Source organism: Gavia stellata, chromosome 9, assembly GCF_030936135.1.
Source record: "Gavia stellata isolate bGavSte3 chromosome 9, bGavSte3.hap2, whole genome shotgun sequence".
Taxonomy (NCBI): Eukaryota; Metazoa; Chordata; class Aves; order Gaviiformes; family Gaviidae; genus Gavia; species Gavia stellata.
In genome coordinates, this window is record NC_082602.1 from 26,402,941 (window position 1) to 26,422,127 (window position 19,187).

A 19,187-nucleotide genomic window follows, 5' to 3' on the forward strand; every position below is an offset into this window, starting at 1 on the left:
CTCCCTCAAACTTGGAAGGCAATCCTGGGCCAGAGATGGTGTCTCCTTGCAGAAATTGGCCAGCAACAATTATGCACAGACAAGAAAACACAAGTTACCTCCTTAAAATTGCAAATGTGGGAAGATGAGGCCAGGAGGCTTGAGGGTTGTATATGAATGACTTTATTTAAGTATGCTGGGCACCACTAGGCAACATGGTTTGGACAGTGTGCGAGGGAACAGTCAGACAGATCAAACAAATGCTAGATTGGAGATGGCACCTTTCTGTCTGGTTGCTGCAGGTTACAAAATGGAGCACTGCTGCTTCTGCAAGGCCAGCAGAGGGGCTGGGAAGGGGAGGAAGAGATCACTGGCACTGCCTGGGGTACGTGGTAACTGAAGCAGGAGGGGGCTGCTGCATCCCCTCTGAACACTGCAGCAAACCAGCAAGAACACAACTGATTTTCCAGCAGAAGGCTGAGCATTGACAGCTCTTTTCTACCTGACAGGTTCTTGCTGAAAAAAAAAACGGTCTGCTCTGATGGGGGTAGGTGACCAAGCAGCCTGGCCTCAGCTGGGAAGTGACCACCACACCTGCCTGCCTATACAGCCTCTCTGAGCCCAGCGGTGAGCCCTAAGAACGTGGTTCCCGTGGGTCAGCACACTGCATGCTGCTGCTTACACTCATCTCAGCTGAGGCAATGCACCAGCTTTTGCCATGCCTCTGCAGCAGCCCTCCAGCTTTTACCCCATCTCTTTGCTTGAGGGTGACCCTAAGGTGATGTGTGGCAAGAAACAGAAAGGAGGGGAACAGGGAGGAACTGCCACCGAGCAACTCCAGCTCCACTGCTACTGCCAGGTACTGCAGAAAATCCACATTGGGGGGGAAAAAAAAAAGAGCACCAAATAACGCATAAGAAAAACCTGAAGGGGAAACAGTGGCACAACCCAACGCAAGCGGGTCTGCAGGCCTGCCCACAGCTGTAAAAGCAGTAGAAGCACAGCAGCCATGAGGTGAGCAGAAAGGCATACGCAGTACAGCAGAACACAGCCATCGTGACAGCTTCCTGCTCACACCAACATCCTGGTACAGCTTATCGTCCTCTCATTTAGTGTACTCATAGAGAACAGCAAGGCTCCCTAAAGAGCAGTTACTGGGTGGTGTTGCAGGGCAGGCTGGCTATTCCACTAAGCATGTGTGCTGTAAACAGTGTTAATATCAAAAAACAGACAGCTAGGTAACAGGTGTTCAAAGAAGACCCAAAGCAAAATTCCCAGGTGCTGTGGTCAGTATTTGAGATATCCTCAGACATTTCAATAAATAAAACAATTCTTACATTACAATGCACCTTTCCAATTATTATTTTGCCCCAGAATGGATAAAGTACACAAGAGTTATGCCTGGCTGCAAATACATGCTCCCTTTGCCCTGACATGGCAGGAAGGAGGGAAACAGCCTCGCCTCTTACAGAGAAAGAACATGAGAATTCAGCACTGTAAATCTTGGCAGATTGAGGGGGAACACACAAGTGCCTTCACCCCCACTCTGGGACACTTGCTTCCAGAGAAGAAAAGATATTTAAAACAAGGTACGAGAGAATAACCGTCTAGTACAATGATAGCTGATTAGATTTGCTTTGTTCTACTCCATGCAATACAAACTAAGTCCTATCACCAACTTCTCCAGCTGTGGTGCAGACCCACACATCAGGCTAAAGAAGTTACACACACATACACGCACTCACGCACCAAAAACAGTGGGGGCAAATGGGCTTAACTGTTGAGAATGCGATTTCTCTTAGTAAAAAAATATATTAAAAGCAACTTCAAAAACCTACTGATGGTGAAGACACTGCTGAAGAAGAAAGTAGCTATGGGGCCTCAGCTATGTGTTTCCAGACAATCCAGGCATTGCAGTCAGGCTGACTAAAGTCTGCGTGAGCAGTCTGCAGTGGTTGGCTCCCTTCTGGCTGGCTAGGCAGTTTCTATAAGCTGTTCCCTTTGTTTTTGCTTACTTGTTTACAGTGACAAATGTGATTGCGATACAGAAATTAAGGGACTGAAATGAAAAAGGAATGGGCCATTCTGGAGAAATTCAGATTGGTATTTTCTCCTTTCTGTTTAAAAAAAAAAAACAAAACAACAAAAATAAAATAAAAAAAAAAGTAGTTAGTAGTACTAATACAACCCTCCTGCTGCTGTTGTCTTTGCTCAGTGATGTCGGGGCATGCTGGCACACACACACACACAGGCAGCTCTCAGACACTCGGACTCAGAAAAGCGAGTTTAGAACTGAAGTGAGTCTTCAGAGGAGACTGAGGACAGGTCCCAGGGCTAGAAAGCTTTTCGGTGGATGGCACGAGCTCCATCTTCTTCATACTCCTTTTTCGAAACCCACATTTTCTTAAAGGTGTCCAGTGAGGCCAGGATAGAGCCACTGGGGAGAGACAGGCATGTTATGGGTTAAAGGAAAACGTTGGGGGCACTCTCATCGTATCTCTGCAGAGATGAGCTGTTTCTATTGCATGACACTTCCCCACGTCGGAAAGGTGCTGAAGCTCCCAGTTATCTGCAACAGAAACGCTCTCTGGACAGTCACTTCCTCGCCTGGCCTGGCCTGGCACCAGCCACCCCCTCCCAAACAACCTGCTGATTGCTGCTCCAGTAACACGCTGAGCAGCATCGCACAGCTGAAGGATGAAACCCTTCTGACACACAGCACCAGAAGGGACAGCAGTGTGAGTGCTGACAGGCTGCTCCTCCCCAGCCCTCATCCCACAGCAAGACGTGTCACTGTGCGGTACATACCCAATCCACGTGGAATACAATCTCTCCTGAGGAGCTGATATCTGGGAGAAGGAGAGAATCAGTCAGTACCTTCCCAAGCTCCAGTCTGCTCCTCCTGGCACACTGCCCCCATTTCAGTATGGCTAACAGCTGACAAACACAGGTATGATCTCTCCCACCCAAAAGACACTCAGCAGCCCCCCCCAAACAGCCACTGTGGTCCAGGATCCTGGACAGGGGTCACAGTGTCAGAGGAACTACCTTCTCAGTGATGAAATCAAACAGGTTTACATCGCAACAGCAAATACTGTTGGGCTGTCTCAGGAAAGTCGTTTCTGGTTTGAAGCAAGTGGCAGCTGCACTCTCAGCATGGTTCTTTAAAGGCCACAGAACACCACACACAGTAAGTGATAAACACAAAAGAGATTGCTCCTACTCTTATTTTGACGTCCTTTGGAGCTAGTTTCTTCACTTCGCTCAACAGCCTGTCGCCAAAGCCTACACAAGACAGAAAATGTGTAGTGTGAGCCTCTCAGCAAAATCCCAAGTTCCATCTACTAACAATGTGGACATGTCCTATGCAGTCCTATTCAAATATCCCACTTCAGATCTCACAGAGAGACCGGTTTGGAGAGGCACAGAACACAGCCAGTGAGATAATGGGATTTTGCCTCATTCAGATAGATAGACCTCAAACACTGGCACAATGGCCTCTAGCCCTCAGCAGCAACTCGAGATGAGCAAACAGGATTTTTAGCTAGGACCGTCTCCTTCCCTGGGCATTCCTCCTGTGTCCAGCCCATTTGTACAGGGGAGCAGGGTTTGAATGGGAAGACCAGGACCTATCCGTAGATGTCCATCTATGGATAAGAGGCTGACAGGTTCTGGCAGAGGATATCTTTAAGTCAATGGGGACCAGCTGCTCAGGACCAGCTACCCCCTGAGAGGATGGGTAGAAAGCTTTCTGCACACATGTAGCTCACACTTCATGCAGCACCAGGACTGTTGGACTCTCTCACATACCGGAGACCTAAAGGGACCTTAGGAGATGCAAGAGCCTTTTAGATACCTAGTCTCAGATATCCTGAACTACAGCAGCAGGAATGAACACAGCTGTTCAGTCCTGACATAGGCAGAGTGATAGGGGAAAAATAATAAAAGCCCTTCAAGCCCAGGAAGAGATGTACAAGGGCAGAGCTGTCTTGCATACCTAGAAGGGTATGACTAGGACTGAGAAAATTAGACAGTAACCCCGCTGTAAGACAGTAGAGTTCCCACAGCCCTCACCCCACAGGACAAGTTGGTGATCTAGGCTATCTTCCCAGTTTCGCCTGAGAAGGAAGCAAGAGATCAGTTACATCACAGCCCACTGAAAGAGGAGAGGCAGGAACCTTTGAAAAGTGTGGAGCCTCCAGACAGCACAATGTTGGAGAACAGTGTTCGCCTCAGGTCCATGTCTGATTTTTGAATGGCAAAAACGAGCACCTCATGGAGTCCTTCACATTCCTCCCCTATCAGGTCTGGCCGGAACAGGAGCTCTGGGGCTCGGAAACGGGCAGCGCCAATCTGCAAGGGGAGAAGTTAGCACAGAGGCAAAGAGAGCAGTGTGGCTCTGTTCACTGTCTACAGTTTGGGCCTGCCTTTCTTAGGTGAAACTTCAGAGTAACAAAGTTTCCTGGATGTTCATGCTGCATCACTAGCTCCCAAGTGAACTCCAGTTTGGTCTACTGCACCTAGAAAAGGCGCGATTTCCATTTTGCAGATGAAAGAGATGCAGAAACTTGCTCAGCTCCACACAGCAAGTCACTGGCAGAAAAGGGAGCGGATCCACCCCTGGTGCTGGAGGTAAGACCTGTACTTCCTCTCCTTCAACCATTCTACAGAGGGCTCAGTCTTTTGAGGAGTATTCTTAACTTACTCTTCAAAGCAATTTTTTCTGCACCTCTAGGCAGGACAAAAGCCACATACAAAACCACTGCTGAATTTAGTGAGCTGCTAAACTACCCACAGTCCATCCCTGAGCTGCATAAAGATTTGCTAGATCCTGTACTCAAACAGCTCAGAGTCCCCATGGTGATGCTGCATCCTTACACAGGATTTCCAGTAGAAGTTTTGAGGTTTCTAATAACGCTTTCCTCCCCTAAAAATTCTAGTGCCCCATCAACAGCCTGGGATGAGTTCTGGTCTTTTAAAATTATCCCCTCCCACCTAACACCGCATTATATTTCTCATCGCTAGGTAGAAGGCTATTCTGGAAACCCTCTGCTTCACATTAGGAATCCTCTGAGAGCGGTCCTTACAAACCTCAATAGTGCTTCCATCTGGCAGGTAGTACTGAGCCTTCTCAGTCTCCAGAGTCTCATCCTTCTGGGGGTTTATTGACAGGTAGCAGGCACGCTGGAGAGGAAACAGAGTCAGGGAGAGGGAGGTGAGAAGGGTAAACCCAAACACCTCTAATAAAATACTCTTCTCAGTAACAGTCAAAATCCATGTATCCCTTTGAGGAGACCAATTTCAACAATATTTTGTGCTGGTGAAAAGACCTTTTGGGTTCACATCAGGTAAAAAACCTATTCATGCCACAGCTCCATGTGTTGATTAGAGACATCAAGGATGCTCACACCCCCTCTAGCTGTTGCTCACCTCTTGATTCCAGCTCTCTCTTACTGTTTAGAAGTTACCTCCCTCTAGCGCAGTGGGGTAACTATCCTGTGAGCACTTCCAACCTACTGTAGGGCAAAGTAAAACATGAACCTGAAACACCTTTAGTGACATTAACCTTGTATAAAGGTGGGCTCAGGTAACTTTGCAACAGATTAGGAGCATGAAGAAAGTCCACTATTACATTTCGACAGGGTAAACAATAACTAATAGCTAACAGCAAAAATTTCTTAACACGATCTAAGCTGCTCACTTCCCATTGCCCACCTACGTTTTAAGTTACAGGAAACAAAATACTTTGACTTTTCAAACTGCTCCAGCACCCCATATTTTTTTATTCCACAGAAGCTTTGCTATTCCAAGCTGTTATCATTTGGGGATAAAAAAAATAAAACTAAAACAGAATCACAGAAATGTTCAGGTTGGAAGGGGCCTCTTGAGATTATCTAGTCCAAGCCCCCGCTCAGGCAGGGTCAGCTAGAGCAGGCTGCCCATCACCACGTCCAGTCATGTTTGGAGTATCTCCACAGATGGAGAATCTACAAACCTCTCTGGACAATCTGAGGGTGTTTGACTGCCCTCACAGTAAACCATGAAACAGAGAATGATGTTTGCACTGAAGTAGGTATTAAGGGTTCCCCTTTTAAGGTAATTTCTCCTCTAGACTTTCCAACATCCCCAAATTTCTTTCCTAATTTTTTTCCCCCTAAAAAAAAAAAAAAAAAACCAAACCAAAAAACGTCAAGTCAGACAGATTCCAACAATTCACAAGCAGCTTTTGGGACTGAGAAACTCCCACGTACAGGATCTCAGCTTTGTGCTTGCCACGGTACATTCAGGCTGCATATCCAAACTTCTACAGAGGCAAGAAAGCTGCAAACACATGAAGCCACACTCAACCCCTCAGATTTGCAAATGAAGTCATAAATGGCACCATCATCAACAGAAACCTCACTGCAAGTTCCAGGCACATATATCCTAGAAATCTGCAACACTTTCTGCAGCTAAAATTAATCTTAAAGAAAAGCAAAAGGTGTAGGCTGGAGAGCAAACATCAGGTTGTTTCCTCCCTTCTTCATCAGTCTCACTGGTGAAGGTAGTCAGTATGCAAAGCAGGACTTGGCTCACTGTCCCCTGATCTTTGTTTCCCTAAGTGAATAGTCCAGAGAAAAGACTTCATTGGTGCAAGATGTTGTGTTTAACAGTCAGCACAACACCTTTTAATAGTTTCATCACCCAAGATGCAAAGGGAACCTTGGCCATTTATGAAGAGTGCAAGCTTCTTGCTTTGTCACATAAGGTCATTACAATTGCACTGCAACTGATGCTTGGTACAAAACAGGCTTCTTCTGAAGCAAAGAGCTCTCCAGCAAGTCTCTGATCACTAGATCTTCTGGTCCACAGATGCTGCAGTTATCTGCACCTGTCAGCTTTTTCTCTCATTCAGCAATCAGCACTAGTAGAACAGAGAGCAGCTACCGAGTCAGAACCCAGAACCCTATGAAGTCTCCTGCTCTGGGCAACAGGCAGAAGTCATTCAGCTGTACTGTGACATGAAGCACAACCACTGTTATGGTCCTTTGCTGTCAGGTCACAGGCTCAAGAATAGCTCATTAACGCTTTCAAGCCCTGGTACAGGCTGCTGACTCAGCACAGAGTTATCTGCAGCAATCAAAGCTTGTGATGGGGGTCTGCAGCATGGCAGCAATTGCCAGGCATCACACAGCAATCACAGCCAGTACTGATCTGAGGATTGACACCATGTACTGAAGACATGGACGCACAGGCAGCCCCAAGTCACACACAGCCTTGCTGAAATCAGAAAGCAACCTGTCTGTGTGAGCACGGCAATGTCGCAAAGCTGCTGTGAGCAGTCACCAGCTCTGAGCTACTATTCACTGTCCCACCTCTGCCCTCCTCTCTTGGCACACAAGAGAAGTCAAGGTAACTGCTTTGCTAGGGATCTTAATCACACCTTTCCAAATTGCTGCATAACTCCGAGGTCACTAAACACTGCAGACCCTATAAAGAGGGGAAGCTTTTGTAAACGTGAATGCTGTGAGTGAATTCCTTCACGGACTGCAGGGGGTAGGGGGAAAGCAACTTGCAATATCCCACTTGCGATCCCTGCCTGCATGGATTTTACCAGAGCCTTGCCCTGAAGGGTAAACGAGCACTAGTGAAAGATATCATCAGACCCTGACAAACTGCAGCACAGATAAATGCAAAGCAGATTCTGAACCACCACTCTGTTTTCACCTTCATGTCAACAGCCCCTCAGTAGGGATTAGATGCGACCTTGACTATAAGTCTCACAGAGCACAGGATGGCTGAGGTTGCAAGGGACCTCTGGAGGTCATCTTGTCCACCCGCCTTGTTCAAGCAGGGTCACCTAAAGCAGGTTGCCCAGGACCATGACGTCAAGATGGCTTTTGAATATCACCAAGGATGGAGACTCCACAACTCTCTGGACAACCTGTGCCAGTGCTTGATCACCCTCACAGTAAAAAAGTTTATGCTCAGACAGAACCTCCTGTGCTTCAGTTTGTGCAACTTGTCCTGTCACTGGACACTGAAATGAGCCTGGCTCCGTTTACTTTGCACCCTCCCTTCAGGCATTTATACACACTCGTGAGATCCTCCCCAACCTTCTCTTCTCGCAGTTCAACAGTCCCAGCTCTCTCTCAGCCTTTCCTCACATGAGAGATGCTCCAAACCCTTAATCATCTTAGCGGCCCTAGTCTGCCTCAGGTAGATAAAGGAATGAGGTGCAGAGCTAGGTAGGCTGGCACTTCCCACTAGGCTTCATGAGTCACAATGTCCCTTAGGCAGAAAGGCCTTCTTGGATAGAAACAGACAGTGCATCACCTCCTTGATGGTCTTGACAATCTCAAACTCGGAGGTTGTGTGGAAGTCATAGCCTTCCTTCCGGAGATAGAGACGCAGGAAGCGAGAGACATCGCGGCCAGCAATGTCAATCCGCATGATGGAGTGAGGCATGGCAAAGCCTTCATAGATGGGAACCGCATGGGTAACACCATCCCCGGAGTCCAGCACCACTCCTGTAGTCCTCCCAGTAGCGTAGCTAGCAAAGGGGCAAACAATCAAGTCAGAACAAGCAATTCAAAGTGACCCCAAGCAGGCAGCACATCCAGGCTCAACTGAGGGAGCAGAGACTTCACATGAACAGGGGCTAGAAAAACCCAAAAACCTAGTTCTCATCATAGTTCAGCAAATCCCTGTAAACTCTTTCTTACATAAATTAAAATTGAATTTCAGTTCTTGCTTGAAAAGGGGATAAGTCAGATATCAGCATGGACTTCTGTGGGTTGGGTTTTTTTGTTTGTGAAAAAAATGGATTTCAGAGCAACATCTCACAAGCACAAATCAAAGACAAACACACTTACAGGCTAAGCACAGCTTGCATGGAGATGAATAGCGCTGGCACATTGAAGGTCTCAAAAAACACCTCAGCAGCACGCTCTCTGTTCTTGCGTGGGTTTAGGGGTGCTTCCGTCAGTAGCACAGGATGCTGGTAAAGAAAAGAAGGACCCGTGCTGCAATAACCAGGAGGCAGCTAGATGTGTGTTCCTGGAAATTTCTGCTCTGCATATTTATTCACTTTAGGAACTACTGGTGCAAGAGAGGGAGTAATTTTAGGTACTGAGCTGTGTTAGACTGTAAATAACCTCTAGTAAGTTGGAGGACCAGCAGGGCTCTGGTCTAGTTATGAAGAAGTGTTAGAAAACCTACTCTGTGAGTGGCCCTGTCCTGTGAAAGATGAATAAGATGACTCTCAGTGCCAAAAGTCATCCAGATTAGCCAAAATACACAGACCCTAAGAAAGGGTGAAGGTATATGGTCTCAGCATGAGCAGGCAGAAATATTCCTACTCCACTTATAAAACCTATTGGTCTCAGTCATTTAATAATTCTTTTGTCAGCTCCTTCCAGACCACAGGACTGTGGTTTTCTCCTTCCTCACTTCAAATCATATCATTGCTGAGTGGATATGCCTGATGCGCAGGCAGGACAGGAAAGGGTAGAAACACTTGGCCTAGAGCAGAATCATTAGAGAGAGTGTGCATAACAAATGTTCAAAGTCAGATTTTCAGTGAGGCCAGAACATTAGATGTGGGGAGGAATTCTGCTTGGACAGTTCTTGTGCAGTATGTCCTGAGAGGTGAAAGAGCCCAATTTAACAACAGACACATTTAGAAAGAAGAACAAATGAAAAGTCCCATATCTTTCCTGGAGTTCCAAGGCTCCTGGTGTTATATACACACTGAATGACACTTGTGCCATTGCATAATGAGGTATCTCACCTCCTCTGAGAATGTCTGAAGCTGATCTTTTGAATAAACATACTGCCAGATGCGCTCCATGTCGTTCCAGTCCTTCACTATGCCGTGTTCCATCGGGTATCGGATCGAGAGAAGACCTCTGTGCTCCTGAGCAAACAGAAACAACCATAGAGCATAACCTGTCAGACACTCAAACTATCACATTTCTGAGTCCTATGACTATGATTTAATCTGTCAGACTCACTTATTTTCGATTCCACTAAGAGACAACTTATCTCTAGCATATAGGGCAAAAACTGAACATTAATCACAAACATGTCTCCGAGAGAAGTATTCATGAGACTAAACAAGGCCTTTCTATACCAAGTAGGAAAGTCTGGTGTTTGCAGAGCACATTCCATCCTAACAGTTTTCAGCCAACATACAGACACCTATCAAACTCTATCTTTGTTCTACCAGCTCAGTTATGATATAAAACATAACAGGATGGTATTGGGGAATGTAGTTCAGACGGCTCACAAGAAATGTGAGACCATACAACTACACGCTGACAAAAGCAGGACTGTGGAAAGCAAGCTTCTTGCCCACACCAGGGAGACAAAAGGCAACCAAGTAGGGTCCATTTCTAAAGTTCTGAGTCCAAAAAATGGGCATGTAACCATACAGACCTAGAAGTAGCCTAGAAAAAAAGGAGAGAGATAGAAGGACTTGCGAAAAAGGTCTGTGGTCAGCAGGTCGGCACAAGAATTTCATGAAGCTTCCTGCTCCACCTTGGACACACTTAAAAGTGACAATCTATTCTGCTCTTCTGATCTATATGCTGATACCAAGGTACCACATCCCTTTCAAGCACAACTGCTACAGCCCCTCCTTACAGCAGCATACCAAGATATATGGAGAAGTGCAGTATACAGGTTTTCTTACCTCTGCCTTTGGACCAATGAAAATGTCCCCTTCTAAAGCACCAGCCATAACGCGGATATGCTTTGGTCTGCCCACACTAGAACAGAGGCAAGAGTGTAAATGCTTCTAGAGAGAGAGCTCAGATGCACCCAAGGATTAACTACTTTGTGTTCCTCTCTCTCCTAACCAGTACTTTCTAAGGTGATAGGTCAGTCTGGGGCACTACCAAGTGCAGGCAGACTCAGGTTTGCTCTATCTGAGCTCATCTCAGAATCAGAGGTGAAGGGAACATAGTGTAGACACTTCTGAACTGGCAGGACATAAGCCAGATGAGTCTGGCCACACTTTCCCTGACGATTCAGGACTTATTTGTTCCAACAATGCCTGGGGTGAACATGGCTAGACTGAGCAATGGTCTGAGCTGATAAATCCACATGGTGTTGCCCAACCTCAGGTAGGCTTCTCAGATTAGACATTTATAGTCCCGTACCCCACCTCACCATACAGAACACATTGCTCAGAACAAAAATACACTCATTAAAAACCCACCCTATTGAAAATAAAAGCCAGTAACTATCCTGAGTTCCTGATCCAGCAGTCCTCCTTCCAGTAAAACTCTCATAAAACTTCCAAGGAAGTTTGGCAGGAATCAAAACGTCAGACCACACACCAAAGAAATATAGAAGTCTTCACACCTCTCATCCCAACTTTGTCTTTCTCCTGGTGTCCTAATGTCTCAAGACTAAAGGATCCTGCAGCTTTGGGTGTTGTGCCTGACAAAGTGATAAGTCATCTTTTATGGTTTGTGTTTTCCACCCCCAGAAAATATCAAAATACGTAGTAACAGAGATCTCCTCTCCCTGATGATTCTGTGCAGCAGGCAGAAAAAGAATCTCCATTCTAAAAACCCATTTCTCCAGTTACAAAAGTGGACCATTCTTTCCCTCTACGTATCAAAGAATTGGTACATGGTACTAAGAACTTACCAAGACCAGCAAAGTACTTACTAGTTTGGAAAGCAGTATTTTGGTATTTGATCACCTGCAAAACCTGCTTTAATCACGCCCGAGCCCTGTGGGAGGAACATATAAATACGTGAGCTTATCATTCAGTCAGTCATCTTTGCAAGTCTTAAAGGAGTAGCAAAGTACATCAGCACTGCCAGATCCTCTCCTTTTTACTAGGAATAAAGCTCCCCAGGGATTGATTCTCCAGGCAGCATTGGGGATGGGAAGGTGCCAGCAGGCCAGGTTGGCCACTAGAGGGGAGTAACTGGCACCCTCCCTGGCAGCAACACATCACATACGGCACAAAAACCCGGGAGCATCCTGGAACTGCTCTGCGTACACACCCAAATGCTGCTCCGTATAGAGAAGTATTTTTCTACCCAATGCTATTGCTAGGGGTGCAGGAGGCTAAATCCCAGCTCTGCAGTTTTCTATCGATCTTAAATACTCTCTGCGTGGAGGAGAGCACTCCAGAAAGCCCAGCAAGAGCAACCGAACCCTGCCAGATTCAGGGGCCACTGCTAAAAAGGGGACAATGAAGGCTGTACGCGTCTCAGAAGCAGCAGATTTAGAGAAGGTGGAGGGAGGGTGGATAAACTCAGAAAAGGGAGTAGGAAAGGACCATGTCAAACAGGTTGGAGTGGAGACTAGGGAAAAGAAGATCAGGTGGTGGATAAACTAGCTAACGCTAAAGAGGCAGGTCACAGAAATCTGGTTAGAAAAGACACTGAAAAGTAAACCAGACTGGAGTCTGGAAAGAACAAAAGGTGCCAGTCAGACTGCAAGGGGAAGGGCTGGAGGCAGGAAGAGTGGCTGACAGGATAGGGCTTGTTTAAAAGGGACAAGGAAGAAGAGACTAGGTATGGCAGTCAGAAAGGCGCAAATCCAAAAAGCCTTCTGCGACATTCAAAGCAGCAGAAGCAGCAAACACAGAGTGGGTAAAACCAGCCACAGGGAGGCCCTGGCAGGGAGTCAGTGCTGGGCATCTGGCCCCACAGCTCCCATCCCCGTCAGTATCATCCGGAGGCACCCTGGGAACCCCGTCATCAACTTGGATCTGTGCTGACTCCTTCCCCTCCTCCATTTCCTCTCCCTGCACAAGGGAATGGTATCTTGAAACAATGAGCAGCTTGCAGGAACACCCAAGTTTTGCTAGGGAGCGGATTTTCATAGGATCTCCTCAGATAAGCTGTTTCACCGATAATCCCAGACTACCATGGGAGCAAGCTCTTCTGCAGAAAGAGGAGCAGTTCCATTTTATCCTGTACTGGGAGCAAAGCATGTGAATTTGCACCGAAATCAGTGATCTATGAAGTGCCTATTCACTCTCAATGGCTCTGCAGCAGGACTGCTCTATTTATGAGGCCAAAAAAATATTTTGGCTGCCCCAGAGCATTTTAAAATGAGTAGCAACGCAGCTCCTCCACTGCTTTCCCCTTCCCACCACCTCTGCTTGGGTCAGCGTCACTGTTTTCACTTGGAGGCTGAGGCCAAATGAGTTGCTCAGGGCTCTGCCAGACAAGCTCTGGCTGCAGCAGTTTCTGATGGCGCCATCCCAGCTGCCTGCCCCAGTGCCAGAGGTTACCAGCCAGAGCAGGCTCAGCAGAAAGGAATGCAGGGCGGCCCAGGCCTCTCCAGTTCACAGTCCAGTGCCTTATTCCCAAGCTACTTTCATCAGCAGTTTCAGCCGAGGTGCCGGGCTTTGCACAGAGCATGTGTGCTCTGCCACCAGAGCTGGGACACTTCTGCCTTAAAACTGCCAGAGTCAGATTTGCCAGGACACATCTGTAAGAGATGAGTATCAGGAATACTCTGCAAACCAGACCTAGCTAGTTATAAAAGACAGATGGCTCGAATACTAGTCTCCTGACAAATGTCTGCAGCCAGGCTGGTTCAAGGAGCACGCCCAAGCTGGCACCTGGGCAGGACTACTCCCTCTGGGCAAGTAAGGACTCCCAAGGTCTGTGCTAACAGGTACTGGTGTGACAAAGTGGCCTGTGAAGTGTTAAGAAGACTTCCCTTTAGACAGACTCTCTTCTGGCTATTCACTTCAAAGTCAAGAAAGGAATAAACCAAAACCACTATTTTGTTTTTCCTCGTCATATCTTATAAACAACTCTATACCTGGGAAATAATACCATCCTTTGTCAAGCCTTGTAGCAAAGAAGTTGAAACAAACGCAGTCATGTAACCACATCAGAATATTGTGCTTATTGAATATTTTATTTAAGATAATGACTGATCTTGCTGCCAGCACAGTCTGCTGCTGGGAAGTGGTTTCAGGAGAACAATGATGCTCCTATTTTAACGCAGAGATCGAAACGTCCTTATGCCATGCCAAAAATTACCCAGCGTGTCCCGGTGAGATTCCCAGCAAGTTATGCATTTTAAGATTTACATATTGAAGTTTGAAGTTAACCAAATGTGTTGGTAGTTCTGAACTCCTAGCTGGAATCAAAGATAAATGACTTTTTTTCATGTGCTGGTAGGATGGGACTTCAACACAGTTGTGCTTCCAAGTGCCTGGGAATAAACCGAGCACAGCTGTTTGCTATCTCTGCACTACAAAGATCTGACAGCACTTTCTGACCTATTCAATTTTTCTTGAAAACATTTTACTTCTTTGAAGATGTGTGCACTGCATAAATGTATTTATTATAGACCATTTTGAGACTCCTATACAATGAGAGGAGAAGGTTAAAATTTAGAGATAACCTTGGATGATTCAATGATTCAGAAGGTTTAACGTAAAGACCTGTTTTTTCATCTTTGTTTCAAACAAGAAAAAAAAAAAAAAAGCATCCTCCCTTCTGCTACAAGCTCTGACTTATTAAAACTTAAAAAAAATCTCAAAATTAACATCCTTTCACCAGTAACTATCCTGGCTGTCCTTTCATCCCATTTTGTTTGTTTGCTTTGTGGTTTTTTTTTTTTTTTAATTGAGCAAAAGAATAAAAGAAGAAAGAAAAACTACGTGTCAAATGTAAAGGTCAAGGAAGATAATCTCAAGGAAAAGTCTTGTGAGTACCTTGAAGTAACTGAACATGCCTCTTCCGCTAGCTCTGTAGCTAGTCAGTTATTGATTCATTCATCTTGATGCATTTAGGACTCAAATTTAAATGGAAATCACCAAGAGAGTCAATCTGCCGCGTAGCACTTTTTATGGAGAATGCCCGTTTCACACTGTCCTAAAACTATTTTATTAGATACACGTTTTACAAAATCAAGAACAAACCAAAGACACAACGGCCCTTACTGACAGCTCAGCTGCTTAAAATGCCACCACTTAGACTACAAAGTCAAATTTTATCCTCTTTCATGTAAACAGAGACAATTCCATGGAGGTCAAGGAATTTGCACTTACTTAGGCCACATCTGAACCATGCTGTCTATTTACATGTGCATTATGGTCATCAGGGCTCCCAGACCACTTATTTCAGAGAGAGCTTGCTGGAGTGCAAGATGGGAACACAACTCTTAAAAATAATTATTAGACAATGAAGAGTATGAAGGTTGTGCTGAGGTACAGCTCCAACCTCTCACTGTGTATTACAAAACTCTCTGCTGAAAACATGAAGCTGAGCATATTGTTTGGTAAGAGAAAAAAAACACTCCTTGTTGAGTTTTTAACTACATACCTTAATGTTCTTTTGGAACAATCCAAGATACTAGAGCAGAGCTGGGACTGGGCGGATCTGGCTCGTTCACCAGCTCAGTACCTCATTTCCCCCTCCCATACAGACACATACATCAGACAGGCAACTGTTCAGCCTTGAAAAGCTGCCTGCAGCTCTCTGAGGAGAAGCAGTAATGAGGCAGCAGGAATAGCAGTACCTGCTCTGTGCAGCTCCACTTCCCATCCTGCCTGAACTCAGAAGACTACCAAAAATGCAGTGTCACCACAAGGCTACTCGGCTGACAGCCCGCCAGCGTTAAAGGCAGATGTCACAACAACTGCTTCATTCTGCTCCTTGCACAGGGAGGGGAAGGAACTCATTTATCAGAGAGGCAACAAGAAGAATTAGCTTTTATAAGACCAACTGATAAAATGAGAAAAGAAACAGAGTCAATTGCTGGCACATGAGCCCTTCTTCAGGTCTGAAGCAGGGGCAGCAATCATTGCGCTAAATAACAAAAGGGCAGGCTGAAATTAGATATAGGCTGGTATTATATGACTATAGCACAACAAACTCATCCTCACAGTACCAGAGTGCCTGGAAATAACTTTAATGGTTAGCTAATCACTCGGCACCACAGCAAGGTCAGTGTTACTACAGTCATGTCTAAGAACAATCAACCTAACTTATTCTTTAATGTCTCCAGTAAAGAAGATAACATGTTTTTCTCCACACAGTCAATTCTACTGCTTAATCTCCTCTCCCATTAGACATTTTCCTTCAATGTCTAACCTAATCTCTCTGCTGCAATTCCAGGGGAAGGAACAAAACCAAAACTGTATCAGAGAGCCCAAGTGGTAGAGAGGAAATTGGGATCAACAATAAAGAAGGGGTCAGAAGAATAATTAGCTTGATCTGAGAAGACCTACAATCATTCAGCTTACGGTAAAAAAAAGTGCAATAGGTTGAGAAGTGCTAGGCTAGCAAGCCCGCGTGTCATATGGCAAAAAGATTCAGCAGAAATTAAGATGATGGAGAAAGAAGGGAGCACAACACTGACCCTCTGAAACAAGGAAATCTGAACCACTGGCAGTAGAGGTCAGAAGGGAGGAGCATGAATTTATGATTCAGTACACCAAAGGAGGCTCCCTCAAAGACAGGCCCTCCCACCCCTTCCTGGATAGTCCTTTCTCTTGGGAGGCCAGCATGGATGGGGCTAATCAGAATTGGACCCAGAAGTATCTCACCAAGGCACGCAATCACTCTCATTCATCTCAAACTGAGCTATTACCCACACAGGTTGAAGGTCTGCTTTGAGCTAATGAGAAGCATTATCAGCTAGGAGCAGCCATCTGTGACACCACACCCCACCGTCAAATTAAAGCTGATGCAACCCATGCTGGGAGCAGTTCCTTCAGGAGCTCTGCCTCCTGCAGGCTTTAGCATGGGAATCCATGCCTTGGGTGCCAGCACTCCCTTGCTGTGACCACTAGGCTGGATGCGCTGGGTGGAGGTTGCTGGTACTGGGGGTTGCTGTTCCTGTTTTCCTGGGCCTGCCAAGGAGCTGCCCTGTGATGGGGGCTTGGCTGCAGGGTATCATCTCCAGCATGGTCCAAGAGAGAAGAGCAGACACCCCCAGGGCATGCTGGGAGTCGGGCCAAGGCCTGCCCCCAGAGCATGCTGGGAGTCCGGCCAAGGCCGGGCCCACCAGCCCCCATTGTCCCTCAGGCACAAAGAGGGACAGGGCGGGGCCGCAGAGCCGGGGGGTACAGCCCCGCCTGACGGACAGCTCTAGCTGCCAATGAACACAGGTGCTCTCCGCAAGGGCGGGCCGTGAGGAGCCCCGCTTCGGCAGGTAACAGCGGGCTGCCCCCGCTGACTGACAGCCGCCTCAGCCAATGGAGTCGCCCCGCCCCTCCCAGCCAGCAGGCACCTCGGCGGCGGCGGGGGCCGCTCCCCACCAGCGAGGGGCAGCGGCCCTCCGGCGGGTGACAGGCAGGCACCTCAGCCAATCGCGATGCGCCGAAGGGCGGCGGCCCCGCCCCAGCGGCGGCCTGAGAGGACGCAGCGTACGGCGCCGTACGAGGGCCCGAGGCGGCGGCCAGGCCAGCCGGGGGGGGGGGGGGCCGGCGGGCGGGGCGCGGCCGTCCCCGATGACAAAGGGATTGCGGCCCGCGGGCCCTTCCCGCCCTCCCTGCTCCCGGGACGCGCTGCCGCCCGCACTCACGTTGTCTATCACGACGGGCTGGTTCGCTATCACGTCGTAGGACTCCATGGCGAGGACCCGCCGCAGCCACCCGTCAGGGAGCAACAGCCCAGCCCTCCGCGGCGCATGCGCGGAACGACGGCGCGGAGCCGCCTGGGTGATGTATTCCTCCAGCAGCGGTGCCTGTTGGGAAGTGTAGTCTGGGGCCCGCGCGCCGCCTGCCGGGAAGGCGCGCCGGGAGCGGGGCATGCCGGGAGATGTAGTGCGGGAAAAAAGGAAACGCTGAATAAAACCCCACGGCCTGGAAACGGCCTTTTCGGCGTGAAACCTGAGTGGGGTGGTGGCTGTTGTGTTCCAGGGGGCAACTGTGCACTTCCACCAAAAAGCACTGGATTTCAGTTGGCTGCTTTCCAGTTTAATAGATTTTTTCCCCTAATTTTTCTGATAGGAAAAGAGAAAAAATGACCACATCGCCTTCTGTAGAGGGAATCTATCACTAATGAAAGCGTTTTACTGTCGCATCATTTCGTGGGATCATCTCTACAAAGTGCTGGTCATCACGCATCTGTTCTCTCTATTACTTGGTTTCTCTGCATTTTTTGAGGCATGGCAACCAGCAAAGAAGAGTCGGTACAAAGAATGCACATAATAGGCACCCTAGTATTAAACAATGTGTTCCCTGTTCTCCATCTGCTGCATGTTCTAAAAGCACTTTGAGTAATTGACAACAAAGACACTAAAATGAGACATTTACTTGAAACTCTGAGCAACAACACTGGGTCTTGAAATCATTTACAATGAACTTCACTGCCAGTAAGTGTACATGAAGGCTGACTCGGAACTCACCTGTCTTGTCCCGCACCTTTCATGCAGACACTGAGACTCTTCTTCTGCAATTTCTGCCTTTAGCCCAGCCAAATAGTCTCATCTCAGATATTTATCTTTAGTGACTTTCACCATTCGCCTAGTGTAAAAGAGGGGGGGGTTTGTACGACAGGATGGAGGGGTTTACATTATTTCAAGACCAGTATTGTATCACCTCAGTAAATGCCAGGAGGGACTCATTATGTGTGTATTAAGCCAACACGGCATTTCATACATGACTCTTATATTTACCTTCTCAGTTGACTGCAATTGACTTCTCAGGCAGATGTCACAAAAAGCAGTATCACAGTAACGGGACAAGTGAAGTATTGTTCACTGTGGGAAGCAGTGATTCATGAGAATACCAGCTGCTCACCTCCTTTCTTGGTGGATAGTCATCTGTCTGCTTGCCAGCTTCTTGACTATATGTGCTCTCCTAAAAGGTATGTTGTGAACACTGATTTTAGAATAAACTCTCAGCTATTTAAATGAGAAATGCAACAAGCAGGAGCACTCATGCTATCCTCTCAGCACTCTATAGCTAATTTTTTCTCTGTGCTGATTAAAAAGCAGGACCCTGTTCTAGCAAAGATGTGTAGGACTATTGAACACACGCTGGCTCACATGTACATACAAGGCTTTGCACAACCACAGATGTAGCTGCAACTCAGGAACGAGCCAGATCGTCAGTGTGCTTAGTACACAGGGTAAGATCCTCGATTAGACAGCCCTCGAAGTTCACCTGTTTGCACTGCTTCACAGCCGCCTCTGAAGTACCTACAAATACAGAAAGGTGCATAGGGAGAATAAAGGCGCTGTGAGGACTGGACAAGGTATAAAGATAGTAGTAACAAAAACTG

The 19,187-nt window shown here is 47.1% G+C and overlaps 1 protein-coding gene across 1 annotated transcript; it reads right to left on the reverse strand.

Moving 5' to 3' along the window:
- Positions 1-144: 144 nt before the first annotated feature.
- ACTR1A (actin related protein 1A) lies at positions 145-17,563 on the reverse strand. Its single transcript, XM_059820916.1, has 11 exons — positions 17,485-17,563; positions 11,641-11,705; positions 10,655-10,730; positions 9,752-9,877; positions 8,835-8,959; positions 8,296-8,512; positions 5,071-5,163; positions 4,158-4,332; positions 3,203-3,264; positions 2,788-2,828; positions 145-2,416 (listed from the first exon to the last, which is right to left on the reverse strand). Exons 1-11 carry the CDS (start codon positions 17,530-17,532, stop codon positions 2,314-2,316), a joined length of 1,131 nt encoding a protein of 376 aa, XP_059676899.1. The 5' UTR covers positions 17,533-17,563; the 3' UTR covers positions 145-2,313.
- Positions 17,564-19,187: the final 1,624 nt, after the last annotated feature.